The sequence below is a fragment of the Petaurus breviceps genome, unplaced genomic scaffold, assembly GCF_028583685.1.
Source record: "Petaurus breviceps papuanus isolate PSGF00001 unplaced genomic scaffold, PetGlider_PUasm1.0 174, whole genome shotgun sequence".
Taxonomy (NCBI): domain Eukaryota; kingdom Metazoa; phylum Chordata; class Mammalia; order Diprotodontia; family Petauridae; genus Petaurus; species Petaurus breviceps.
Genome location: NW_027185761.1, coordinates 21,792,127 through 21,820,105, shown reverse-complemented (window position 1 = coordinate 21,820,105; position 27,979 = coordinate 21,792,127). Strand labels below are relative to the sequence as shown.

At 43.2% G+C, this 27,979-nt stretch overlaps 3 protein-coding genes across 7 annotated transcripts in view; 1 reads left to right on the top strand and 2 right to left on the bottom strand.

Moving 5' to 3' along the window:
- RPL32 (ribosomal protein L32) overlaps window positions 1-27,979 on the bottom strand; it is a 180,756-nt gene that overhangs the window by 42,111 nt on the left and 110,666 nt on the right. The window lies entirely within an intron of this gene.
- Window positions 1,241-12,223, bottom strand: MBD4 (methyl-CpG binding domain 4, DNA glycosylase). Of its 3 annotated transcripts, none has more exons than XM_069083887.1 (8): window positions 11,741-12,223; window positions 10,126-10,357; window positions 8,634-9,475; window positions 6,918-6,992; window positions 6,712-6,846; window positions 4,265-4,414; window positions 3,361-3,464; window positions 1,241-1,564 (listed from the first exon to the last, which is right to left on the bottom strand). In XM_069083887.1, exons 2-8 carry the CDS (start codon window positions 10,347-10,349, stop codon window positions 1,487-1,489), a joined length of 1,608 nt encoding a protein of 535 aa, XP_068939988.1. In that variant the 5' UTR covers window positions 10,350-10,357; window positions 11,741-12,223; the 3' UTR covers window positions 1,241-1,486. The 3 variants fall into 3 exon arrangements, with proteins under 3 accessions (XP_068939988.1, XP_068939987.1, XP_068939989.1); XM_069083886.1 differs by having other exon boundaries at window positions 11,754-12,222; XM_069083888.1 differs by having other exon boundaries at window positions 12,088-12,206.
- The window catches only part of IFT122 (intraflagellar transport 122), a 72,942-nt gene continuing 57,550 nt past the window's right edge, over window positions 12,588-27,979 (top strand). For all 3 annotated transcript variants that reach the window (XM_069083884.1, XM_069083883.1, XM_069083885.1), the window contains exons 1-2: window positions 12,588-12,778; window positions 27,376-27,442. In XM_069083884.1, coding sequence (XP_068939985.1) covers window positions 12,738-12,778; window positions 27,376-27,442 — 108 coding nt within the window. In that variant the 5' untranslated portion in view covers window positions 12,588-12,737. The remainder of the gene's footprint in view (window positions 12,779-27,375; window positions 27,443-27,979) is intronic.

Sequence of the window (27,979 nt, the reverse complement as noted above, 5' to 3'; positions counted from 1 at the left end):
GAAGTTGGTGCCCTGTGTTGCTTTATGTCACACCGGGATTGTGTTAGGGATGTATGTGAGGACCCAAGTGTCTCTAGTTCAGAGACTTGTCATGTAATAATACAAGAGGTCCGGTGGCTAGGCCCAAGACTAAGTATATGGAAGGTTCCTGACCAGTATCTGTGGAGAATAATGATGAAACACTGAAAAGATGAGGTTTACTTTGGGGGGGGGGGAGCAGGGCTTCTCCCCAGTCCCAACCATTACCTTTCTTCTCCCTCTTTCAGAAATGACTCCTGGGAGAAGATATAAAAGCTAATTCACATTGGCATCACACACAGTAAGAATCCTCTAGGGCAGAGGTGTCAAACATGCATGCTGCCCCTAAAATCTGACAAAAGAAATAGAAATACAATAAAACAAGTAACATTACATTTTAAAACTAAGATAATATGCAGCCTGAGGATCCTACGTATGGATTGATTGATGGCCCCCATTTCTATTTTAGTTTGGCACAATTGCTGTGGGACCTCTCCATCAGCACTTGGCCACAACTGGTGGAGGGGGAAGGTGTGATCACATAAGTTAGTATTTTCCCATGTCAGGTCTCTAGGTTCTCAGAGGATCAAAGTCCAACTCCCCATCTCTCCCTGACCTTTACAGATCTGAGAAGGCTCAGGGCTCGATAGAGCATCTTAGTAAGGGACCAGGCAGGGCAGGAGGCTTATTTGACATGCAGTGACTTCTGGAGTGACATAATGTGAACACACATAAGAGTAAGGACTTTGTGGGAGGGCTGCCTCCAGGCTGCAGGCTTTTTACCAAGGGCCTTGGCATTTATCTCTCTTACGAGTTCACAGTAAACTTATGCTTACTGGGCCATGTATAGTATTGCTGTACCTCTTAGAATTGATTTCAAAGTAATCCACACTAAGATATATAAGTATATATATACATATAAAAGACTAATAGGCATATATGGTTCCCTACTCCCAGGACATTTGAATTGCAAGAGGGATCAAAGCTTTACCATTCTGGAATTCTGGTTTCAGTCAGCTTGTGAAGAAAGTTTTCTGATTTTCTTTCTTTCTTTGTTTTAAACATAGGGGCGTGGGAGGAAGCTTTTGGCTCTGAAATCACACAACCAGGAGGAATATGAATTTTGGGATCCCTTTCCAGGTCTAGATCTTATGCAACTTGCTTGCTGTGCAAAATCAGTCCTGGCATTGCATGTTTCAAGGCAAAAACCCTATACAACAAGTGAAATTTGGTCCCTGTTTATTTTAAAAAGTAACAAAGCATTTTTCAGGCACACTTGGTTACAGACACAATGGGGAGCACAGCTGTCATTTAATAAAATTTGTATAACTTGATCCCATCCATGTTTGCTATGATTTCAATCTGTATGGGCAGAGAGCATGAGGAGAGGTCCGGTTGGTGATGACTGTATGCTCCTAAGAGGGAGGCCTGATGCAGTTACATATCCAGTTTGAAATATTAAGTCTTTTCAACTAAGACTTAGTTTTTTGTGATTTTCCCAGAGCCAGTCATGATATTTATTTAACTTATGGTCTTCAGGATGGACCTGGAAGAAAAAAAATGAGAAAAAAAGAGATAAGCTGAAGCAGAAACAAATCTATGCTATTAACTTCTATTTTAAAAATTCTTATGGCCCCAGTGGGAAGCAGAATTATTCGAATTGGTCATCAGTGTCACGGCCACCGGTCCACTTTTAGTCTGACATTGGAGGCTCATCCATAGGGATAATAAACAGGCAATACAGGGGAGTGAAAACAACACTGGATGGGAGTCAGAGAATCTGGGTTCGAATCCTGCCTCTGCTGCTTACTACCAATGTGACTGTATGGGCCTCATATTCTACAAAATAAGGATGAACATGGAGCTCCAGCTGGGGAGAGGGGGAAACAGGAGGGTCTCTGGGCTGAGGAAGGTGCACAAAGAAGCCATTTACAAAGACATCACGATATCTTGTGGACAACAAGGGAGGGTGTGAGCTGGCTTACAGGCCACTGAGGTGGATTCATAGCTGTACAAACAACCAAAGTGAAGGAATCCTCTCAATCCAGGGGGAGACTTCTAGTGTGTCCCACAGGGTTCTTTCATCTTTTCAACACTGAGGGATAGTCAGAATGTGCAAATTAAATTTATGAGTGACACCCACCTGGGAGGTAAACGTAGACACCAGATGGCAGAATCGAGATCCCTAAGGATCCCCAAGGCTAGAGAGAGAAGCCCAAATCTAACAAATTAAATATTAATCTATTAAAGCTTAAAACGGCACTAAGACTTTGGGGACAAACCATATAATGGGGCTGAAAGGCCAATCTTGTACTTGGGGACTTCTCCATTTTAGAAAAAGTCAAGCAGAAGATGGTGGGGATATGGCGGTGGCTCATAAGACAAAGCCTTAAGGAGCTCACTGACTGAATCGTCAGTGACAATCAGCAGCACGAGAAGTGAAGGCCGCTTTAGGCTGCACTGACTCAAGTCCACGGCGCTGTAGCCCTACTGTGCTCTACGCTGGTTAGACCTAGCACCTCTATTATAGGAACAAAATCAGAGCATGTTCTGGGAGGGTGACCAGGATAGTGAAGGGACTTCCAGGAGGAGGCAGAGGGACCTGGGGAGACTTTACCTGGACACAAAGCAATTGAGGCAAGGGATAATAATACCCCCTGAATAATCAAAGTGCTGTTGTGTGGAAGAGGAACTGGATGGATTCTGCTGCACCATCCCCGTGAGAGGGGAGAGTCCCCTGCCTACCACTGCTGGGGATGTCAGAGCAGAGCAGATTAATCTTGTGAGGGCTGCTATCACCGGCTGGCTCAGGGTTCACAATGGGACAGCACCTGAGAGTTCACAAAGCATTTTCCTCAGAATAACCCTAGAGCTGAGGTGACGTCACCCAAGCATCATGAGGGATCATATGCCTGTTTTACAGATGAAGAAAGAGAGCAGGGAGGACAGTGACCCACCCAAGGTCACACAGCTATAAAGCAGAGCTGGGACAAAAGCCCGGGTCTCTGGATCCTGAGCCCTGGGCTCTTCCCACTTCCTGCCTGCCTAAGGGAGTGAGAGTCAACCAGGTGGACTGTACTGCCAGGCCTATAAGGTGCCTTGTAGGACTGGGTCATGAAGGCCTGTGACACAGACAGGGCCAGAGAGAGCAGAGGTTGTGTGCAGCTCTCCCTGGAGTCTGCTTGGTGGAGGGAGAGAGAAGCCCTTTCCCAGCTGCCGTCCCCAGTGCTGCCATGGAGACCAGAGGGGCAGCTCCCGCCATCTGGCTGAAACCGGTGGTGGTTCTTCCTCAGATACAAAGGCTGTTGCTTAGTTAGCTTCTGGGTGTGGGAGACTCCTCACCTGCTTCCATTCGTTGACACAAAAAATTCTGTACGAGTCATTGCCATATTTTCCAATCCCGTGCAGCTCGATTGGGTACCTCCACTGCTTGGTGAGATATTCATCTAGAGGAAAGACTCATGAAATAAGCAGTTTGAACAAGCCCCAAGAAAAGGGGACAGACTGAAAGGAAGAGAAGGCAAAAGGCCAGGAAGTCTTCCCTATCAACCTCAGCATTTAGTATGTGACCTGATGCCCATTCATTCATTCATTCACTCACCACATACTAAGGCCCCTCCTGTTAAGGTAGTGGAATCTAAAGTGAGAAGAGACCGTTGCACCTTCCCTTCTCCGAATGACTGATGCTTATTTTCTATTTTTCCACCTCTAGGTGCGGTGGAGAGAGCACCAGCTCCAGAGTCAGGAAGACCTGTGTTCAAATCCAGCCTCAGACACTCAGCAGCCATGTGACTCTGAGCCAAGTCATTTAACTCTGTTTGCCTCAGTTTCCTCATCTGTAAAATGAGCTGGAGAAGGAAATGGCAAACGACTCCAGGATCCTTGCTGAGAAAACCCTGAGTGGAGTTAGGAAGTGTCAGACCCAGACACGAGTGAATGACAACAATGCTGCTTTAAGCACCAGGAGGGCAGGAACTTGCCTCCAGCACTGCTCTGCATGTTTCACTGCAGCCTATCAAAGTGACAGACCCTGATGAAGTATGATTTGTTGTCTGACTTAGTGGTAAACAGGTGCAGGAGAGGTGGAATGGTTTTAAAGTCTTGTGTCTAGGCCTGGGCTAAATGAATGCATTCCAGTACAAGAGGATACACGTATAAGTCATCTGGGCATAACAGGACGCTAGCATTTTAGTTGTGGTTCTTTTGAAGGTTTGATATTTTCATATTCCCTGGCAAAGGAAAGTACCTGAGAATTTGATAATAGTCTTGGCTCTAAGATCGTAGAGGCCGAGAGGCTTGAGGAGTTCTGATACCTCCTTCCAGTCTGCATTTCTGGCCACCTCGGCAGAAGGGTACCTCTCCAGAAACTCCCAGAGCACAGGTATCGCCATCTTGCCTAGAAACAGACAGCAGCTGGTGAAGACGGTCATTCAAGGTGGGCTTCCGGCTCACTTGACTTTTCTGTTTGTTTACCTCTTATTCAGAGATTGTGAAGCTCAAAGCAGATTTACTTTTGGTTGGAAAAAAGTTTCTGGGGTTGAAACTTTTATGTTCCTGGGCAGGCTTTTACTGGTGATACACAATGAAATAGGGTGATCTGGCCAAAATCAGCCCTCTCTGCTAGGGCAGGATAGGTGGGGCTCCCTCTACCAGTCATTCCTGAAACCATTAACTACCCTGCACAAGAAAACCAATACTTGTTGGCTAATAGCCTGAAACATAAAAAACTGATTAGTCAGGGGCTCTATGGGATATTAGTTGAAGGATACATAGTAATTATACTTTCCCTATCCAAGTAACAAAATTATAAAATCATAGCTAATTCCCCCCACCCCACCCGCCACCCCAAATAAAACAAAACAAAGCAGAAATGCCAAATGATATTAAGGAACTTTTGGAAAGAAATAGGAACAACTGAGATGTGAGATTTCTGGCGGGTCGATGTGAGTGAGTGACCACAACTAAGGCCAGTTCCCTTGATCACAAAAAGAAAAACAAATGCAGCAAATACAAGTGGAGATAAAAACAAACAAAAAAAAGAGGGAAAAGGACAGAAACTTTAAAAAGAAAAATCTTACAGAAAACCTAACAGAAAGTCTGAAGAAATAAATAAAAGAAATGAGAATCTCTAGAAGACCAGAACCAGTCTGATATCACCACATCTCTAGCTCTTAAAGAGGTCCAGAGTTGGGGCGGCCAGGTAGCACAGTGAGTAGGAGCAGCGGCTCCAGTGTTGAGAAGACCTGGAGATCGAATCCCGGGCTCAGACACTTAGCACCCAACCAGAAACACCTGGCCGTGTAACCTTGAGCAAGTTACTTAACCCCAATTGCTTAGGGGCGGCCAGGTGGCTCAGCAAGTAAGAGCACAGGCTCCAGTAGGCTCCAGTGTCGGGATGACCTGGATCAAATCCGGGCTCAGATACTCAGCACCACACCCAGAAATAACTGGCCGTGTAACCTTGAGCAAGTTACTTAACCCCGATTGCTTAAAAAAAAAAAAGAGGTCCAGAGTTGTTACATTGGGAGGCCATTACCCCACGGAGGCCAGTGATAAAAAGAAAGGCCTCATACTTTTTGTAGTACTGAAGAATTGAAAATAAAGTAAATGCCCATTTATTGGGGAATGGCTCCACAAGTTGTGGTACCTGGATGCAGTGGAATATTGCTGACCTGTAAAAAACAACAAATTTGAAGGCTGTTGAGAAACATGGGAAGAAGTATCAACTGATGCAAAAGAGGCAGAACCAGGAACATAAAACACACAGTGCTTACAGCCATGGACATGGAATGAACAAAGAGCAAAAATGAAGAATGAGAACTGATTGCAGAGAAGTAGTAATGACCAAGCTTGTTCCCACAGGAAAGAGCGGAGAGAGGTCGTCCCCTGCTTCTTTGCAGAGATGGGGAGTGATGGGTGCAGTACACTCTATCTAATGTCAGGCTTTCTTCAAGGTGTGAGTCTCACTAATCTTTTCTTTTTGTCACCAAGTACTGTAGATACAAAGAGAAAAAGAGCCGAGACAGTCCCTACTCTCAGAGGCTTGGACTCTAACTGGTGAGATAACCTATGTAGAGTGGACGGCAAACCCAGGGATCTTCAGGGTGCAGGAGCAGGTCAGATGACTGGAAATAGGACTGTCCATGGAATTCAAGATGAAGAATGTAAGAAGTGACTATACAGAAAAGATCGTAAAAAGTCTCACTGTAGCCTTTCTAAGTAGAGTGGCTGTGGAGAGAAAGAAAAATTGAAGAATGGAAGAACAAACGAGAAAAAGTGTTTCAGAAATGGTAAAACTTGGAGAGCCTAAGCTCTAAAAAGCAAGAGACAACGGAGCTTGGGGACACAAGCTGAGAATTACTGGTTTCCAAGAAAAAATATGAAGAGCTTGAATAAATTATGTTAGACAGCTCCACTGGGGACCAAAACTGAGTAGGTTCTCTCCAGAAGCAAGAAAGTATCTTGATGAAAAAAGGAAGAAGGCATTTTCACCCACAGTCAGAAAGATGGAGAGAGGGACCATGGATACCATCTGGTGTAAACCCTGCACTTTAAGAGTCAGGAAGCTGAGGCTCAGAGGACAATCTGCTTGCCTAAAGTGACATAACTGGTTGGTGGCTGAGCCAAGTCTAGAAACCAGGTCTTTGCACTATGCTTCTACTAACACAGAGTTACAAACACAGTTTCACTTACCTGACGTCCTGTTGAGAAATATGGTAGCAATGAGGAGCTTCCATGGGTCATGAAAGAGTGTTTCTTGGACAAGATTAAAAGGGGACCGAGGTGGAGTCCACTTTTTAAACAATTTCCGTCGAGGTGGACTAAGGGCTAAACAAATACATCATGTCAATGTTAGATACTCAAAGTGGTTTTAGAATCCAACTGCTATATTCCCATACCTTCTTTGTTGTATTTGTTGGAGAAATACTGGCTGGTTTTCCTTCTTTCTACTTGTGTTCGTTGGATGGTATTTTCTGGAAAGAGAATTAGCACTGGATGGAGAGGGGGAGCTGGAATCAGGAAGACCTGAATTCAAATCCCACCTCAGACATTTATCAGCTAGGTGACCTTGGGCAAGTCATTTAATTTCTATCTGCCCGAGTTTCCTCAACTGTTAAACAGGGACAGTAATAGTACCACCTCCACTAGGGTTGTGATAAGGATCAAATGAGATAGCATCTGTAAAATTATTGCAAAGCGCTATATAAATGCCAGCTTCTAGTATTATTTAGAAAATTCATAATTAAAGTAAATGTCATAGAGGCAGAAACAATAAAAAGGTGAGGCAAACTGCCCAGAGTTTTTATGACATATGGGGCTATAAGCACTGATAACTTAAATACCATATGGGCAGAGGAGCCTGCATAGTTATGGTGACTGAGCAAACTTTGTCTTCCTGAAAGGTTTAAATGCTGAAGGGACTGACCCCAAGGGAGCGATTCAGCAGCCAAGAGTACCTAGGCAGGTCTCTTAGTTCCCAGAAGGTAACTGGTAACTTTTATGGTGTTATTAAAGTTCTCTAGAGAAGTGTCTATAAAACTCATCCATTTCTCTAAATCTCTACTTAATATGAGTAAGAGCTGACAATCAAATCCTCTCATCTGAAGTTTAGCTCCTAATGGTAACACACCCATTTGCAGAGGTTGGGTAATGTGTTCTGGTTCTAGTCTCAGAATCTCACAGCTGCAGAAGGCCACTGAATCCATCTTGGATCTGAACATGGATCTGCTCTACAAAACCCCTCCTACGGGAACAGCTTGGTGAGGCCTGCCAGGGCTTCTGCTTGACCCACTGACACAGCCGTGGAGAACCTGGGTCACCTCCACACACCACAGTGGGAGGAGGCCCGTAGTGGGCAAAGTGGTATTATTCATTGATTTCCTAATGAATAAATAAACTACTACAGAGATGCTTAAAAGTCATGAGTTATTTAAAGGAACATTTCAGAATAGTTACATTAGATTAAAGAAAAAAAATTCTGCATGATCTATAACACAGAAACAATCTACAGATACAACACAATATACATCAAGGTATGAAGAACGGCAGAGAAGAAAACTGATTACTACTACTTAGTGGTTCGTATAGAACAAAGTGAGGAACCAGAGCCCCAAATCTTAGCCCAGGGGGTTTGCTAATAGTGTGGAAGATGGAGAGGAGGGAGAGTTGGCAGCCATGTTCCACTCCCTGTTGGTGTTTGTAAGCCTCAGAGAGTGAAGCACTGCCTGCTTTGGAATCCCCCAGGTGGGGAAGGTGGCAGGGCTTACCGGCTTAGAGATCCTCCAGGGAAAGATTAAAATCAGTAACTTATCTTAATATGAATATAATGGGCAACATTTGTCTAAGATTGTGTTTTTTTTCCAAACTGTCAAAATGAAAGTCCTATCAGTCGGTTATAATGTGTAAATATTTTAAATTATATTTAGAAAAAGTAAGACAAAAATCCACAAAATAGTGACCTACTATGGGGACCTACGGCATAGAACATCTTTGAATTTTCTCTAGATTCTCAAGTTCCACACAATGTCCAGGCCCAGTGTACAAACTTCTGGAATGGTAAACTTTTAACAGCTCCCCCAAGCAAACTTCAGCAGTTCTTGAAAACACAAGTATACCTTGAAATGTCGTCACAAAAGTCAAATCTTTTTCATCCTGGGAGCTGCTACTGTCTATTTCAGAATTACATTTTAAAATGTCAGCCTGCAAACGCTTCTCTTCCCCAGTTTCTATAAAGGTCCTTTCAGATCCTACAGGGGTACGCCCACTCTTTTCTTTATATTCTGAAACTTCATTGGCACATAGTGTATTTTCTGTACAAAAAGCTCCTTGTGCAGCATGCATTTGGGAATGGGAGCCTGAAGTAAGTATTTTATTTATCAGTCTGCTTTCTTCTTCATTGGTCACTCTGACATGCTCGTCACTCATTCCATCATCAGAACAGCACAGGGGTCTCTCAAGGTCAGCTCTGTGTGCACTGGAAACAGCTGCTTCACCAGATGCTGCCCTTTTTCGTCTTTGAATGCAACCAGAAGGCCCTTTCCTACCCCTTTTCTTCACTTCCTTAATGTGACTCCCTTCTGCAGCTGCTGCCTTTCCTGTGAGCTTTTTCAGGTTCTGAGAACCAATGACATCAGCACCCTTCTGGAGCCTCTGGTGGAAAGTGAAGCAAGACAGTTCACTATTTTGGTCCTGCACCTGTGACACCCTAAATGGGGGAGGAAGCCCATCTTTCTCTTTCCTTTGACGTGTCCTAAGCTTCTGCTTTGGGCTCTGGCAGCTTGGCTCCACCTGGAACTGTGCTTCCAGAGCCTCCTGGCTGGGATGTGGGGGTCCTGACAGAGGGTAGCTCTTGGGAGGGGCCCGGAAGTCAAAGTCTTCTGGCTTAAGAGAAGTCTCTCCACTTTGGTGAAGGTAACATGCAAGTAAACTTTTGGATCTGAGCTTCACTCCTTCAGGGCTAGAAAAGGAAATAAAGAGAACTGATTCAATGATGATTATGAAAAATTTAAAAAGAGAAATGAATAAAATTTGAGTTAGCTAAGCAAGAATTTCCATTCCAAGACCTGTAAAAAGCATTTAACTTTTACTGCTGAAAATGATGGAAGTTTGAGTATTTCCATTCAAGATGGGGGGGAATAAGCATTTATATATAGCACCTACTGTGTGCCAGGCACTGTGCACTAAGCACATTATAAATACTATCTCATTTGATCCTCAAGGTGTTATAATCCCCATTTTATGGCTGAAAAAACTGAGGCAGACAGAGATTAAGTGACTTGCCCGGGGTCACATAGCTGGTAAGTATGTAAGTGTTCCAGGTAGGATTGGAGCTCAGGTCTTCCAGACTCTAAACACTCTAACCTTTGTGCCACTAAGCTGCCCTAGGTGATTTCAAAGATCCCAAAATATTTTATAACACAATAATGTTGGTCTAACTTTTGCCTTACAATGTAGGCAAAAAAAAGGAAGGAAGGAAAAAGGCATATCATTAGACCACAAAATTCCTGCCTTTGTACTTATCACCTGCTTGGGCACATCACATACTTGGTTCTAAATAAATGTTTTCTGAATGAATGATTTATGAGACATCTTATCTACTTTATTTACCTGATAAAATAAACATCATATTTTCCAGCTGTTTTTCCAGATAATCTTTGCTTCACAATCCTTTCCCATCCACAAGGAACAGACTTAGAGCACTCCATGATAGTGCCACCATCCTGCTGACGGCTGGCATTAGGTTCCTGTAACTGGACAGTTATTTCTTCTCTTCTTTCAGTCACTAATTCTTTCTCATCATCTCCCATTTTTTTCAACTCCTGGGATTTCATTTTCCTTACTGAAAGAGAAAGACAAATTACTGGGCTTGCTCATTCATTTAGAAACATGAAATCAGTGGTTATCTGGAGAAAAGCAAGAACCAAATGGTTATTTGGATAAAATGAAAGACTCAAGGACTTGTCTATGTTGGAAGATTCCTCTTCCTGCTTTCAAATCTGGCCTCAAACTAGCCCTGTGAGCCTGGCAAGTCATTCAACCCTGTTTATCTCAGTTTCTTCATCTGTAAAAAGGAGCTGGAGAAGGAAAGGCAAACCACTCTAGCATCTTCCTCAAGAAAATTCCAAAAGGGGTCGGACATGACTGAAAAATGAATGATGTTGCATAGAGAAGTCTGGGCTTCAGGTCTCCAATCTAAGTAACAGGCACCATAAATATGCACAATTATGAAGCCTCAAACTAACTTGTTTGGATCTTTTGTCTTGCTTTGTTAATCAAAGGACATTGTAAAAGTGTGATTAAATTTCATACAAGTTTAAGAATGCTTTATAGGTAACCACTTAAAAGTGACTAAATGAGAGAAGCATAAAATACTGGGGATGGAAGGCAGTTTTGAGATGCCCATTTTTCCCGTTGTACAGGCAACCGGGGTCTGAAGTAAAGTGACTTGCCTAAGGCTGCACAGCTAGTGACTGGCAGAGAGAGTCAAGCCTGAACAGTTCTCCAGTGCTCTTCCAACTACACCAAGCTCGAGCTGATTTTAAAAAATGCCAAGATTTTACAGGTGCTCCTTAAACCAACTTTATTAGAAATCTTTTCAGCTAAGCATGGAATCCTGTGACTTTTCTAAGCTGGACAGGAACTCAGTTCATTTGCAAATTAATAAGCAAGACCTCTAATATAGTGATGCTTTTCCCATACCTATCTACCTCTAAAAAGATTACTTCATTCTTGGATGCAGGAATGCAAGAGTGCTCTGCACATAAAAAAAACTGGAAATGAAACAGGCTCAGGTTGTTAACAGTGAAAGAATGGTACTGGATTAGGTCAGGAGGCCTTGGATAAGTCTCACTTCTCTGGAATATTTCATCTGAAAAAGTGGGATAAATTTAAATGTACCTAATTAAATGTACCAAAGGTACCTAACAACCTACGGACATAAGACAAAGCTGGACCCAGCACAAACCATCTGTGACACCTTCCTAAGGGGCGAATTCCCCTCGTTCCCAATCTTTCTGATTCCTAAGGCACAATTTGGCTCATAATTATATGAAGATGCCCACATAATTACAAACGCCATGGGCTACAGCTTCCTACTCGTAAAATGTAGAGATTTGACTCTGAGCTCAGATTCTCCTTCGGTTCTGACAGCCAAAGAACCTATCGCGCCGCCCCCAGCCCAAGTACCAGTGCCCCTCCGGGAAGGCCCTAAGGATTCCTTTACCGGGAGCTCCCACCTCCGCTGGACCTTTCCTGGTTCCGGACTCGAACGCCTCGTCCCGTCTAGGGGACGCTGGCAGGGACCGTGCAGCGCCTCCTTCCTCTGCAGCCCCGCAGACCTGGACACTTGGGCAAGCACGGAGGTGGCCGGGCTCTCAGTCCAAGCTCGGAGGGAAGCGAGCCCAGACGATTCGTCCGACACCGGGTCTGGGCCGCGAGGCAGAGAGGGAGGAAGCGGGGGGGAGAAAGGGGGCAAAAAGAGGAAGCTCTAAGCGGGGTCGAGCGAAGAGCGTCAAGCGGAAACCCGGGCCGGGCCGCTTGGGCGGAGGCGGCGGGACGGGGTAGCTGCACCTCTGCCTCCAGCCGAGAACCCTCGAGCTGAGGGGTAGGGAAAGTCTGCTTATTAGCTCATAGTTACTCTCCTCCCGGGGGTACCGGGCGGCGCCATCTTGAACGGTCTAGCTGGTCACATGATTCAAGGCACCCGCTCCCGCCAATTACTAGTTCAGCGCGCAATCGTAGGTAGCCTCAGCGCCTACGGTGCAGGACCCGCACATGCGCAGTTGCAGTTTCGCGGTCTCAACTCCCTTATGCGCAGAGTTCATTACGTAGGGAACGCTCTCTATGTGCCTACGTGCGCGTCTCTGTCTTTACGCGTGTATAAGTACGGATGGATGGATGTATTTCAGAAGGGGCTTCTTTGTAGCCCATCTTTGCCCGACTACTCTCATTTTCTCTACTCTCCCTCAGATAGTTCCATACACATGCTCAGTTCAAGGAGCTCTTATCGCGCAGGCGCACTCGGAACTTTGTGGGGTAGTCCTGGGGAGCCTGCGGGACACATGGCGCATGTGCGTTGCCCTAGGTAGCCCGTTCAACTCACGGCGCATGTGCGTTGCCCAGGGTAGCCTTGGTAGCCAAAGTGGCTTCCCGAAGGGCTCCTGCGGTTTGGGAGGGGCTGAGAGACCCAGGGCCCGGCCCCGGGTCCGAGGGGAGCGGCCATGAGGGCCGTCCTGACGTGGAGAGATAAAGCGGAGCAGTGGTGAGCCGAGGGGAGGCCCCGAGGGGAGGGCGGGAGCCGGAGGCGGTTCGGTTGCCAAGGACTCCGGGTCGGGATCCGGGCTTCGGGATGCTCAGCGGGAGGGGAGGGGAGGGGCCGGGGCTAGGGCTCCCTGGCCGGACGGTCCTCCGGTCCCTGGATGGGACTCACTCCCCTCCCTGGGCCTCCGTCAGCCTCGTCTCCCAGCCCCTCCTGGGAGCCCCTCCCCCCTTCCCCTCCCCTGTGCGTCTGCCCCTTCCCCCGGGATCGCATTCGTGAGGCCGCCGGGTAGCGGGCTGTGCTCCTGGGTTCGGTCCGTGAAAGGATCCCCGGGCTTGGAGTGAGGAACCCTCTCTTCCGTCCTCATTAGTTTGGTGACCGCGGGCGAGTCCCTTAACCTCCAGCTTAACCTCAGTTTCCTCATCTGTAAAATGGGGCCGATGAAATAACGCACATAAAGTGCTTTATATCTTTCCTGGGCCACGGACGATGGTGCCTACGGAAAGCTTGAGGAGTATTTCCTGGCTGGATAAATGTAGTTCCCACTCCGTCTGTGTTCCAGCCAAATCTGTTACCCCAGCACGGGACTCTGCGCTTCGCGTCCGCGGGTCTTTGCAGGGACCCTTCCTCATGCTCTCCCTTCTCGCCTCCACCTCGCCCCCCTCAGTCAGCATACCTCTCCTACAAGAACCCTTTCCCGAGTCCTCCAGTTACTTTGTATTTATGTTGCCTGGTAATTCCTCCTGTAGAATGTAAGTTTCTTGAGGACGGGAACTGTTTCATCTTTTGGTTGCTGTATCCCAAATGCCTAGCACAGCGCCCCTGGTACCTAGTAGGTGCTTAATAACATTAACTAATTGCTGAATGGAATGTTAAGGTTTTAGATAAATGTTACCATCCTGTTTGTAAAATGCCTCTGGTCAACAATGGTACTCTGCAGTCCCTCAGAGTTAGTAAACTTTTGATAAAGGCTAAGTAGAATTGAATTCTTTTCCCCTGACATCCCTTTAATCACACTGTATGTAGAGCTGGAAGAAGGCCTTTATGTGTCCATTGCAAGGTTTGCAAGGCACAGTTTTCACAATATTACATGCACATTGACTTAATCACAAAATGCCCAAATGATATGGATAGTAGAATTTTCTGGCAGTAAAAATATGAATAAAGAATAATACCACACCCCTGTGAGGTGCCATGAGTGGATCTCATGGATCTTCACTCCCATTACATTGTAACAAAGCACAACTATATCTGTCATCTTGTTTGATTCTTGAAGTAGGTAGCCATGGTGGATATGGTTTGAGACTCAACCGACTCAATGACTCTGGGCATGTTTCCTCACCTTTCTGACCTTCAGGCATTTCTGAGTCTTTTATAATAAGTTATCCAAAGTCAAGCTCTACCCTAGTTGATTAAAACAAGTGTCATCCCCAAGTTGCAGCAGAAGTAACAGAGTCACAGAGGTGAAGGAGCTTTGTTCTTAGTTATGCAGGGAGTGACAGCCAAGTCATAGAATCATAGGATTAGAGCCATTAGGGACCTTAGAGGCCATCTCTTCTAACTCTCATTTTCCATATGGAGAAACAAGCCCAGAGACGTTAAATGATTTGTCTGTGATCATACAAGGAATAAATAATAGTTGTGATTCAAACGCAGGTCTTTCGATCCCTAGTATTGTATTCTTTCCTCTATAACAGACTAGTTTCCCCCTAGATGTTGCTTTGATTTGAGTCTGTTCAAACCAATAAGCATTTATTAAGGCACCTAATTTGTGCAAGGTGCTGGGGATGCAAAGATAACAGAAGCTTTTTCATCTGCCCTCAAGGATTTTACTTTCTCCTGGGGGTACAGCTTGTATATAGATGAGTGAATATAAAATATGTACTAAATATATCTGAAGTAAGCATGAAGTGATTCTGGAGTTGAGATGTGATCTGATGCATAGTTTATTTTTTAAATTGAAAAATTGAGAACATCCTAACTTATTTCTGACCATAAGTGAGTCATCTCACCACTCTGGGCCTCAGTTTACCCCTTCAGAATGAAGGAGTTGGACTACATGATTCTCCTTTTCCATCACTGACATTCTGTGACTCTTTTCTGCAATGTACACTTGCTGGACAAGGCTCGCTCAGGCTATGTCAGGTTGGGAGGGGGAGAAGAAGGTGGAAGAAGCTACTAGGGGCTGTATTTGACAGCATTATTTATGAGTGTTGGATTGGAAGAGAGTCTATTTCCCTCTAAGGGAGTTGGATGGAAAAATGCATTAATTTGAAACTGAAATGGATTCAGCTAAAACAATCCATGTGCTGTGAGACACGTGAAGACTGTTCAGGTTATTTCCTCATCTGTAAAATGAGTTGGAGCAGGAGATGGCGTACTGTTCTACTGTCTTTGCCAGGAAAACCCCAGATGGGCTCACGGAGATTCGGACGTGACTGGGACAGCCAAACAACAACAGCCTGAATAAATGGCTTTGTAAAATACTGAGCTCCCTGTAATTCATAGTGATCTAGCCTGGGTGACCATCTCTCAGGAGTGGTGTGAGCCAGACCTGTCTAGAATTCCTGACTAGAAGTGAATGAGACTCATAGACCTAGCTGTTAACAGGAGATTTTCTGACCCATAGCATGGAAAGGATACTCAGCAAAGATCCAGCGCTGATTCAGGTGGGTTTAGTCCCTCTTGTGTCCGTATGGAAATGCTTCTGGACAGCAAGTTTGTCTTGGGTCAGTCACTTAAACTTTAAGCATGGGGATACAAAGAAAGGTGAAAGACAGAGCCTGCCATCAAACACTACGTACAGACAAGCTATTCTGCAAGATAAATGGGAGGTTATCCATAGGTGGAGGCATGACAATTCAGGGGGCTCTTGAAGGCTTCCTGTAGAAGGTAGGATGTCAGCTGGGACTTGAAGGAAGCCAGGAAACAGAGAGGAGGAAGAAGAGCATTCCAGGCATGGGGATAGTCAGGGGTAATGCCTGGAGTTGACAGATGGATTGTCCTGTTGGAGGAACAGCAAGGAAACCAGTGTCACTGGGTTAGTGATCCTGTGGGGTGTAAGAAGACTAGAAAGGTGAGGGTGGGTTAAGAAGGGCTTTGAGTGCTAAACTGAGGGGTTTTGGTCCTATGAGAGAGAGATAGGGAGCCACTGAAGTTTATTGAATGGGGGGGTGGTACGGTCAGTACTTTAAGAAGATCTGTGTGACAGCTGAGTGGAGGATGGACTGTTGTGGGGAGAGACTCCCTGTAGGCAGCCCAACCAGGAGGCTATGTGTGAGGAGATGAGAGCAGAAGAGGGACAGATGAGTGTGGCGACTGATAGGGCTGTAGGATAGCAAGTCTGAGGGACACTGACTCCTTATGGGGTGACCTTTTTATGTCCTACACTGCCAGAAAGCCTGGGCAGCTGGGTGGCCCAGTGGATAGAGTGGAGTTCAAATCCTGCTTCAGATACTTCCAAGTTGTATGACTCTGGAAAGGTCACCTCACCATTTGCTTCAGTTTCCTCATCTGTAAAATGAGTTGAAGAAGGAAATTGCAAACCACTCCACTATCTTTGCCAGAAAAATCCCAAGTGGTGTCATGGAGAGTCAGGCATGACTTAAACCATTAAACAACAACAACCTGGAAGCTATTAATGACTTGAGCCTTAGTTTCCTGAATCAGTCAATTCTTGGAGACAGCTTCTCTGACTTGTAGGGAAAAATGAGCTCAGCCTATGGTTGTGGCAGCAGGCCCTCAAGCAACTGGGAAACCATCAACAACTCAATCTCTTATCCCTCAGACCAGTCCAGTCTCAGGGAAAACTTCCCTTCTTGTTTGGGGCAGAAGTCAAGGGTGGAGAACTAGCCTAGCCCGCATGCAGGGACCCCAGTAGATCCTGCTCCCTCTCCCCAGGCCTTGGGCCATTTCAGGTTGAAGGAACAGGATGAGTGAAGGTACAAAGTCATGGAAGCAAGCATTGGTGTAATGTGCGCTCTGGTAAAAGTGGGGAATTGGGGTTAAATCCACTGGAAGGCTTTTGTTAGGGAACAGTGGAAATACAGCTCCATAGGTTAGGTTCAACAGGACCAGATTATGGTGGGCTTCAAGAATCAGGTGGAAGGTCTGAGAGTTGAGAACACTTCCTAATGTGTCCATTGTAACACAGCAGCTTCACAATGCAGACTGTGCAAGACTCTGTTACCCTGTTACAGATATGGAAATGAGGTTCATAGAGGTCAGCTGACTTGCTTTGGTCCCATAATTAGTAAGTAGCAGGATCTGGACTTGAACCCATGTCTCCTGACTACAAATTCAGTCCTCTTTCCACAAGAGTGACTAGGCCAATACTCACTTAAAAATAGCAAATGCCTGGGGGTTTCTGTGCAAAAGTACACAGCTGTTTTTTAGGGACAGTTTTTCTTCAATTTCTCAGGGGATCCTTGTTAAACCTGTATCCTATCCTATGCAACAGGATTTACTCTCTTTCCAGGCAGAAGGGAACATTTCTAAGGCCACAAAAGGAACAGTGACTAAGGAAGGTTTTCTTACTAGTGGTAACAGGAAATTCACCATGAAGTTCCTTACTGAAGAGAGTTAGCATGGTGATCTTACTCTTGAGAACCTCAGATTTGAAACCTCAGACTCATCTTTGTTTCTTCCTTCTCCTTTGAGTCCCCACATCTCTCAGTTCCAGCTCCATGAGTCTGGTGCTTCCTTTGTCCTCTTCTACTGGTCTCCCTTTGATCACCATGGCTGTAGTGGGAGCCTCCTCGTGGCTTCCCTGCCCCAGGCTCTTCCCTCTCCTGTCCCTCCCTTACCCAGCGGCCAAAATAACGAGTTCCTTCAGGCAAGACTGGATTACTCAGGGCTCTCAGCTCTTGTGTTGTCTGCCTTTGCATGTGAAGGTGCTTCTTCATCTTCACCTGTTAGCACCTCTAAGCCTTAGCTCAGGAACTAGTTCCTCCAGGAAGCTTACCCTGCTTTTTCCAGATGAAAGCACGTTATCCCGCCTTGCATCTTCCCCATCGCGTTATCTGGATCCCTATTTTGTCCCATCGCGCTCTCTCACATATTAAGCGTGTACAAGTCATTTCCTGCAAGCAGACTATCAGGGTCTTCCTTATTTGTTACCTTGGTATCCCCAGTGCTGGTGTAATGTTGCACAGAGTAGGTGCTCAGTAAATATGTGCTGAGTTGAGAATCAGGGTTGAGCTTTTGTTCTTACATAGCAGAGGCTGAAAACCAGTGTAAGAGCTGTGAGTTGTTCTGCTCTGGCCTCACAAGCTGCCCCTGAGCTTTTGGGAGAAAAGATGTCGATTGGTAGCTATTACTGGCTAAAGGAGTCTAAATCAAGATGCTACAGCAATTCAGAATGTCTTTTAGATATTCCAGAGTTTGGTGTGGTGGTGTGCTCTAGGAGTCTGCTGCTACTGCTGCTGCTGAGGCAGGTAGATTTCTCTAGCTCAGCAATTCTGAGTTGCAGTAGGGCTGAAGCCAACTGAGTATTTGCTCTAAGACCTATACCAATATGGTGAGCCTCTGGGAGTGCAGGGGGGAGGGAGAGGGGCCTTCCCATGGATGCCTCCTTAAGGAAGGGAGAAGCAGCCTAGGTTAAAAATGGAGCAAGGGATCAGGGGCAGGTACAACCTTACCAAACCAAAGTGACAAATATTTCTTAATGAAAACATACACACACACACACACACACATATATCGTTTTAGGAAAAAGGAGAGGAAAGTGCAAACTCAGATCCTTCAAATGATAGGATGATGTCTAAAAAGTTGGGAAATTACTTAAGTAACATTGAGCAGATCACCTGATCTTTGCAGGGTTAGTGGAAGGAATGTTGTTTTCTCCTGGTGTGGTGATACACACCTGTCATCCCATCCTCAGGGAGGCTGAGGCTGGTGGATCTCCTGAGCTCAGGAGTTCTGAGCTGTAGTGGCTATGCCAAACAGGTGTCAACCCTAAGTCAGCCTCACAACAGTGAGCTCCTAGGCTGTATGTAACCTTAAGGCTATAGATTCCCCACCCCTGTCCTAGGAGCTGTGAACTGGTCCAGGTTAGAAACAGCAGGTCAAAGTTCCTGGACCAATGAGGAGCAGGACTGGGTCCTGTGAATAGCCCCTGAACTTCCACCCAGGGCAAGATAGACCCAGACATTAAAAATATTATTGATTTCATTTATGACTCTGCAACTATTTGAATGGCTACTAAATTCTTGATAGCGAGTTTTTTGTAAGACTATCAGGACCATAGAGGTTAGCAATGCCTGTAGAAGATGATTCTTCTCCTAGAGACTGTGACCGTATCTGTATGTGGTTATGTTGATATGATAATAGCAATAGTTCAGCTTGCTATGGTTGCAATTATTTCTAAAATACCACATGACATGGTGTTTTACATTTTCATTTCATCAGCTTTATGAGATTGGTAATGTAATTATTATCATCCACATTTTACCTGTCAGAAAACTGAGATTCAAAGGTGTTAAATTAGGTAGTTACAGAACTTGCCTGTGGTTTCAGAGACTGATTCATGCCCTGAGTTAGAGCAATGGGTCATTATAGTGTGACCTCATTGAGACTGCAGAGGGTCTGCTGAAGGATGGTGGGGGATTCTCAAAAAAAGTTACTCCTCTAATCCTGGCCTAGCACAGAACAGCTGAGAACAATCTCCTTGCTAGGGAGGAGATGTCAGGTACAAAAGAGGCTAGCTCTAGAACGAACTCTAGTAACCAGGACTTAGCAACCACCAAATTCAGCAAATACCTGTTAAGCGAAGTGTCTGTTCTGTGTAAGGCCCTGTACTAGGTACTAGAGATAGTGAGACAGAAACAAATAGAAAATAGTGCCAGCCCTTAAGGACCGTGTGTTCTGTATACATTAGGACTCACTAGCTGGGCACAGGTGGGCATTACTGTCATCTTCATTGGTGACCTGACCTCCCAGGGAGGGAAAGAGGGAGCAACAAGCTTGCATGGCCTGAATGTTAAAGGAAATTTCTTAAATTAATCATGATATAGCAAGTCCTTCAATTTAAAAAACAGGTATGGTTTGTTTTCATTCTGCATTAGGCTTTATGGTTGATCATGCAATTTCTCTGGTTCTGTTGGGTTTGTAAGAAAAGGTTGTTAGTCAATGCCCATAAGGATCAGTAAGAACCAGGTTTTTCATTTTTAATAACTCCCATACTCTTTTTCACTCTACTAACCCACACGCCTCTGCATCAAGTATAAGCATTGTACTTACATGTTCCGTATGCATCTCAGTTCCCAACATGTCCAGAAGGGAACCCATATTTTCACCCCAAAGCATCCTTTCAAATTCCTTTAAGGATTGTTTAATTTGCTGTATTTGTATTCTCAGTGTTTAGCATAATACTTGGCATATAGTAGGCACTTAATAAATGCTTATTGATTGGTTTCTGTTAAAGGTACCCTCATCCTTCCTGTCATCTTTGACTCTTCCTTTCTCACCTCCCGTATTCAATCAGCAGACGAGTCTTAACGATTCTTCCTCTCTCTCACATCTATCCTGTTTCTGATCCTTCTTCTACCTAGGTAGATAGCAAACTGACATTCCTGAAACATAGATCTGACCATGTTACTTCCTTACATTAAAGTATGTGATGCAAACAGCTTGTTTCTCACCTACCTTTCTAGTCCTACTTCATGTTATTGCCCTTCACCTAATCCCTTTTCCAGGTAAACTGGTTTTCTAAGCTGTTCACTGGATGTGACATTGCATTTCTGCCTCTCTTTTTATTGATGCTCTGACTCTGCCCCTACACCCTCCTCAAATAGAAACTTTCCTTGCAAAAATATAAGTGTTATCAAGCAGAACAAATCAACACAGTACTGGCCCTGTTTGAACATGTAAGCCTCATTCGGTGTCTGTAGCATACCACCTCTCTGCCAGGAGGTAGGAGGCATGCTTCATTTAGTACTCTCAAGTGACTGTTGGTCACTGTGCTGGGCAGGGTCCTAAAGAATCGCAGTATTGTTTTCCTTTATATTATTGTGGTCATTGTGTAAATGATTCTCTTGTTTCTTTTTACTTTGTTCTTTTATTAGTTCATACAAGGCTTCCCAAGTTTCTCTAAATTCTTCATATTTGACATTTCTTATGGTGCATTAATATTCTGTTATATTTGTATTCCACAGTTTGGCCATTTTCTAACTGAAGGGTACCTATCTTTCTTGTGGTTCTTTGCTACTACAAAAAGTGCTGCTATATGTATTTTTTGTATATGTGAAATCTTTCCTTATTTGCCCTCCTTAGGGATGTAGCTAGCATATGCCTAAGTGTCATATTGCTTGACTGGGTCAGAGGGGATATAGTTTAGTGACTTTTTAAGTTATAACTTACAAATTTATAAGTTATAGTTTTAAGTTATAAATACTTATAATTATAAGCTATAAATTCAAATCAAATTTCCAACTTGATTGGAACAATTTACAATTCCACCAACAGTGAATTGGTGTGCCTGTCTTCACAGTCCCCCTATCATCTATTTATCATTTATGTATCTATCTCCCCGCATCTCTCTTATTTCTTGAAATTATCTGTGGCCCTTCAGCTGTGTGCCATGTCCATGAGAACCCCATCAGCACTGTGAAGCGCCCTGGAGGCAGGAGATCAGGGCTTACTCCCTAGCTGTGCTTCTGTACATCTGCAGAACCTTGGGAAAGCTGCTTTACCTACGTGGACATTTCCCCCCATGTAAAATGAGGGGCTGAACCAGGTCCCTTCCAATTTTAAATCCTATAACTATATTTTACAAATTAATTTAATTTGTGTTTATTTTTAATTTTCAACATACATTTCCACAATATTTTGAGTTACAAATTTTCTCCCCATCTCTCCCCTACCCCCCACCCCAAGATGGCGAGCATACTGAACACCCCTTCCCTCAATCTGCCCTCTCTTATCTCCTCCCCATGTAACTATATTCTTATCTGCATAGATTCTGTCCCCCTGGCTCATGGTTTTAGAGAGGGCTCTTTTTAATATGATGGATCCGGCAGAGGGGTTGGTGCTTTTAGAACAGGGGCTCTTAATCCTTTTTTGTGTCATAGACTTCTTGGGCAGGCTGGAGAAGCCTGTGGATCCCTTCTCAGAATCATGTTTTTAAATGCATAAAATAAAGTATCAATTATATTGAATATATATATATATTGAATTATAATTATCAAAGTATTTTTTTTTAAAGTTCACTGACTCTAGCTTAAGAACCTTGTTTTAGATGATAGCAAATTGGTAATACTTAAGCATACTTAAATCCAGTACTTTATGCTCCTCAAAGAAGTAAGACTATATAATGTAATATATTGGATTTCCATAAAATGCTACCTATCTGATCCTTCTTAGTCTCCTTTGCAGTATAACCATCTCTGTGTGAATGTGCTCTAGGACTCCATCCTGAGCTCTCTCCACGCTCTCCGTCTTCACTTCTTATGAGCTCATCAGTTCTAATCGGTTCCATTGTCTCCTCTATGCAGATGCTCCCAGATCTACATATTCTGCCCTGTTCTGCACATCTGAGTGCCTGCTGGGCTTCTGCTGTCCAGTAAGCATCTCCAATTCACTATTTCTAAATCAGCATTTATTATCTTTTCCTACGACTCCTATTGCTCATCTTCATTTCTCTTTTCATTCCAGGGCACCTTCATTCTTCTAGTCACAAAAGTTTGCAACTGTAGGAGATATCCTTGACTTTTCACTCTCATTTTACCCTTCATAGCCAGTCAGCTGTTAGATCTTGTTGGCTCCATGTCCTCCACGTATCTCATATCTGTCTGCTTCTCTCTGTTCACATCATAACCATCCTCATCTAGACCCTTATCACTTCTCGACTCTATGATGGCAGTGGCCTCCAAATGATCTTCCTGCATTCAGTTTCTCCCTTTCTCAGCCCGTCCTCTAGACATCTGCTAAGCTGACATTCTAAAAGCTCAGGTCTGATTATATAATCCTTCTGAGTAAAGAAGCTTAACTGTTTCCCATTGCCTATAGGATAAAATGCAAACTTCTCTGGTTGGCATTACTCCCTGCACGGTGTGGCTCCTGCTAATCTTTCCAGACTGATTATAGGTTATTTCCCCCTGACCATTCCCCCTCACTGTTCCCCCATTCCATCCATACGGGTCCACTGCTCTTCTTTGTAGGCTGTGTTCTCTCTCCCAAATCTGTGCCTTTACATAGGCCACATTGTCTACCTCGATTTCCCTTCTCACCTCCATCTTTAAACGCCTATTTAGCTCAAGAACTTCTTACACGATGCCATTTCCAGTTGCTAGTGCTCTTCCCCTGTATTTATTTGATATATTTCTTGTATTTACTTCTCTGTGAACATGTATGTATAGAGGGTAATCTCCTTAGATGCAGGTACTGCCTCATTTTGTGTTGGCACATAGTAGGTACTTACTGTCAGTACTTGTTGATGGGTTAATTATGTAATATCAGTTCTAAAATGCAGGTTGTTAAATGAATTAATATAATACTAAAAGAATAAAATCAAGAATATTTAAGTAATATCTAAAATCTGTAGTGATTTGACATAAATCTGTAAGAGTGAGAATACAATAGAAGGTTAAGGGATATAAAATAGTTTTCAGAAGACACTCAAGTTATACTCAGTCATCGTGAATGTGCTCAAATTGCTCCCCATTGGAGAAAAGCAAATTAAACCAAATCTGAGTTATCCTAGTGTAATGCCATGCACAGAAGCTTTCCAGAAGAACTGCTACTGTGAACAGCTTTTTTAAGGTTCTGATTACTCAGTAGAGTGATCACTCTATTTATTCCATAACAAAAGCAAAACATCCATGGAAAATCAAGGTACAGCATAATTCAAAATACAGCATTCACCATATTTCAACTTATCACAGAAAATCACAATATAATATTCACAACATATTCTCAAAGTAAAATAGTCATTCTTAAGTTAATTCAATCAGTTACAAAATAGTCACTCTTAAGTTAATTCAATCAGTCACTTATCAATAGTATCAAAGTACACAGTCAAAAGTCTTCCACTCTTGGGGCAAAGTCTTGATTAACTCAATCAGTCACTAATCAGTAACAATAGTCAAATTACTCAAAGTACAATCAGTCACTTATTCAGTAAAGTCTTACTTAGTATCATACACAAAAGCCTCCACCTTTTAGGTCACTAGTAAACTATAATTCCATAATTACTCAGTACCCAAGGAGAGGTCTTTTCTTCATCTTGACTTGGGGCCTGTTCTCAGATTCCCTGGTTCCCCTTCCATGGTCCCTGATTCTACCTGGGTTCAATGGTAGACAGGTCCCAGTTCCTTAACTAGCTCTCTCGGGAGGTCCTGCTCCACACTGGCATTCACAGGGTTTGGTCCATGTCAGCTCCTTCACCATTTCTGCTCCAAGGAATTCAAGGCTCAACCAAGTCGCAAACAAACAAAGTTTCAGCATCCTGGTCATGCTTCAGTCACCTGGGCTCCTGGCTTCTGGCTCCTGGCCTCCTGGCCCTGGGCTCCTGGGATCCTGTTCAGAAGAAGCTCCACCAAGACAAGTCTTCAGGACTCAGTTCTCCGTTCTTCTGTAGCTGTTCTGCCACCAGATCTTGGTCTCAAGGAAATTCTGACTGTGCCTCTCTGGGGCTTTTCTTATATACACAGTATTACCTACTTCACTTCCTTCAGCCAACTTCCTGTCACATTCAGTAACAAGGGACAGGAGTTCATACCTTCTGTTCCCCCAATCAGAGGCTTGATCAGTTACTAAATGTTAAGTACCTGCTACTTTTGCCAACACAAATGGATCTTCAAATTCAAAATTACATTACCATTACACCTAGGATCATAGATATACAACTGGAAGGACTGTAGAAGCCATCTTGTATAACCATCTCATTTTACAGATGAGGTTACTGAGGCTTAGGAAAGTTAAGTGACTTGTTCAGGTGATGCTGATCGTGGCTGAGGTAGCTTCACTCTCATTAAATTAGCAAAGGTGGTAAAATATGGAAGAATTAAATGTTGGTGGGGATATGAGGAAGCAGGCACATCAATTTACTGCTGCTGGAATTATGAACTGGTATGTTTTGCAAAAATGATCTGGAATTTTTATGCAAGAAAAGTTACAAAATTGTTTATATGCTTTGATTCCACCATCCATCCTCCTTATTGGATTTATACTCCAAGGAGGTTACTGGCAATCAGAAATGCTCACACTAGTGCTATTTCCAATAGCAAAAAGTTAAAAAGAAAAATTGGAAACAAATTATATACCCAGTGATTAGGGAAGGGCTGAAGTAATTGTGGTATATTGATATAATAGCATAGTAATGCATGGTAAGGATTGATGAATGAGAAGAATTTGTGGAAATGTGGGAACACTTCTGTGAAGCTATATAGGGTGAACAAAGTAGAACGCAAAGCAAAACACACTGACTACAACTGTTTAAATGAAGACAACTGTAATTGTCGATGAAACTCAGCAAAAACAGTGGACACCCAATAGATATTAAACGATCAGAGGATATGAACACTCAGTTTGCAGATAAAGAAATCAAAACTGTCAATCACTGTATGAAAAAATGTTCGAAATCATTAACAGAGAAGTACAAATCAAAGCCACTCTGGAGTTTTATCACTTACCTCTCAAATTGGCAAAGATGATAAACAAGGATGTTGATGGGGGCTATGGAAAAACAGGTAGACTAGTGCATTGTTGGTGGAGCTGTGAATTGGTCCAGCCATTTTGGAAAGCGATAAGGAAGGATACCCCAAAATACACTAACCAGTGCATATATATCTTTTGACCCAATTATACGACTACTAGGCCTACACTCCCAAAGAAATTAAAGAAAGGAAAAGGATCTATGTGTACAAAAGTATTTCTAACAGCTCTTTTTGTGGTAGCCAAAAATTGAAAACTCAGAGGGTATTCTCTTATTGGGTTGTGGCTAAACCAATTATTACATATGACTGTAATGGAGTATTATTGTGCTATAAGGCATGGTGAAAGTGGACAGTTTCAGAGGAAACTGGAAAAATCTACATGAACTGATGGAGAGTAAGCAGAATTGGAACTATTTATACAGTGATAAGATCAAAATACAACTTTGAGAGACTTTAGAACTCTGATCAACAAAATAATAAACCGAGATTCCAGGAGGATGAAGATGAAACATGTCCTTTACCTCTTGGTAGAGAAAGAGGTGTAATGAAGTGAAAATGCAGAAAAAGACATATAGTTCAGACATGGCTAATGTGAGAATTTGTTTTGTTGGACTCTACAGCTAAGTATTTAGGGTTTGATTTGTCTGTTTTAAGATTTTCTTAATGGAGAAGCCAGATAAGATTGCATAAATACTAAGATTAATGAAAAGGTTTGTTAATTGAAAATAAAAGTTTAAAAATTGGGACGAGTTGATATTAAACATCCATCCATCCTTTTAGCAGATAGGAGAAATACTTCCAAGTATTGGGTTACTTGTATGATTGTCAGTCAATCATTTTTTTTTTTCTGCTTTTTGGAGGGCAATTGGGGTTAAGTGACTTGCCCAAGGTTAGTAAGTGTTAAGTGTCTGAGGTCACATTTGAATTCAGGTCCTCCTGACTCTATGGCCCGGGACTCTATTCACTGCACCACTTAGCTGCCCAAGTCAGTCATTCCTTTATGCAGTTTTACTTAACTGTATTTGAGGATTATATATTGTAGAGGATTCAGTTGTGGATATGCTGGGGTTTTGTATTATGTGTCTAAACATTTATTAGTTAAAAAAAAAGCAGCATAAGATGAGAGAGGAGAGATATCAACAGACCAACACTTTTGATAAAAACTAATAAAGGAGGGCCACTTATTCATATAAATGTTTTTCTCATTTAGTAGAAAAGTTGTAAAAAGCTGTATAGAGAGAATATATTTTACATGGCTAAAGGAAGTTGCTTAAGGGCCATGTTTTAAATAATGTTATATTCCAATGCCTTCTTTCTAAGGGGTTCTCAAAAATGTTTGTTGTCGATGCTACTGACAAAATGTGCAAGTAAAGTTGAGCTTTTTGTCAATGGAGCATCTGCATTAAAAATAGCAATAATCATAATGATGGCAGTAGTAACAGAGATCCATCATACTTTGATATCATATTTTTCTACATATTTGACATGTTATGAGATTTCTTTCCTAATAATAAATTGTTATATACGTTTAGCTAATAGTACTAGTATTGCTGTGAATTATTACTATATTCCCCTAAACTAGGCAAACAATAATATTGACTACCAACTCTGCAGAAAAGTACACTTTTACCAACCCACACAGATCTTCAACAGCTAATTCTTCCATTTTTTCCAAACTGTTATACAAATATCCAATGTCCTTGGCTACCATAAATTGTTCCTGGGCAAGTGGAGCTATGGACACAGCATACTGTGGAATGGGTAGTGCTGAAATGTGCTGGAAAGGGGTAGTGGTTGACTAGATTTGAAGCCAAATATAGTTCTTACTGTAGTTTTTCCTTGAGGTGTAGGCAGCATTTGATAATGGAATTGAAATCTATTTCCTGACCATTGGCAGACCTCACCATTTGGGTTCCTAATATTCCTTTTGTCTTGTCTCCTGTTTAGTATATATGACCTTGCGTTTAAGCCCGACGGAACTCAGCTGATTTTGGCTGCAGGAAACAGATTACTGGTAAGATTTATTTGGCATTTCCTTTTATAAAGTGCTTTTTCTTTCCTTCTCCTAAGTGCTCCTATAATGTGACCTTTTTCGAGATAAAAAGGATAGGGTGGAAAAATCAATCATTACTTTCTAATGGCAATGGAAATGGGTTATTTAAAACAGGTAGGCAGAGAATCAAATAAGATCCTGTGAAATAATGTTTTCAATTAATCTTTCTCTTTTTGCTCTGAGATAACCAGGCACAAATAGAAAATAGCTAATCAAGGCTGCATGAACAAGAGTTGGCAGCAGCTGATGTTTTCTCTTCTGTGGGAGGAATTAAAGAAGCCGGGCAGGGAGGGGCGTTGAGAGTCCTTGGGAGCACTCTGGGCCCGATGTCCACCCACTAGGAGGATCAGAATGTTTCCAGTTGTTCAGTGCATTTCAAAGCTCATCTACTTCTGGAGCAACAGAGTTCTTATGTTGGACCTAATTCCTCCCTTATGTTTAGCCTAAGACTTTTATATAATACTTCACCTTAGGTGCTGTTTCTGCCCTGCCTCCCCT

Coding starts and splice junctions, on each gene's coding strand:
- MBD4 (XM_069083887.1), bottom strand. CDS start 10,349: ATGAAATCCCAGGAGTTGAAAAAAATGGGAGATGATGAGAAAGAATTA. Junction 6,847..6,917: donor CAACAAATACAACAAAGAAG/GTATGGGAATAT, acceptor GTATTTGTTTAG/CCCTTAGTCCACCTCGACGG. Junction 3,465..4,264: donor GACTATTATCAAATTCTCAG/GTACTTTCCTTT, acceptor TCTTTCCTCTAG/ATGAATATCTCACCAAGCAG.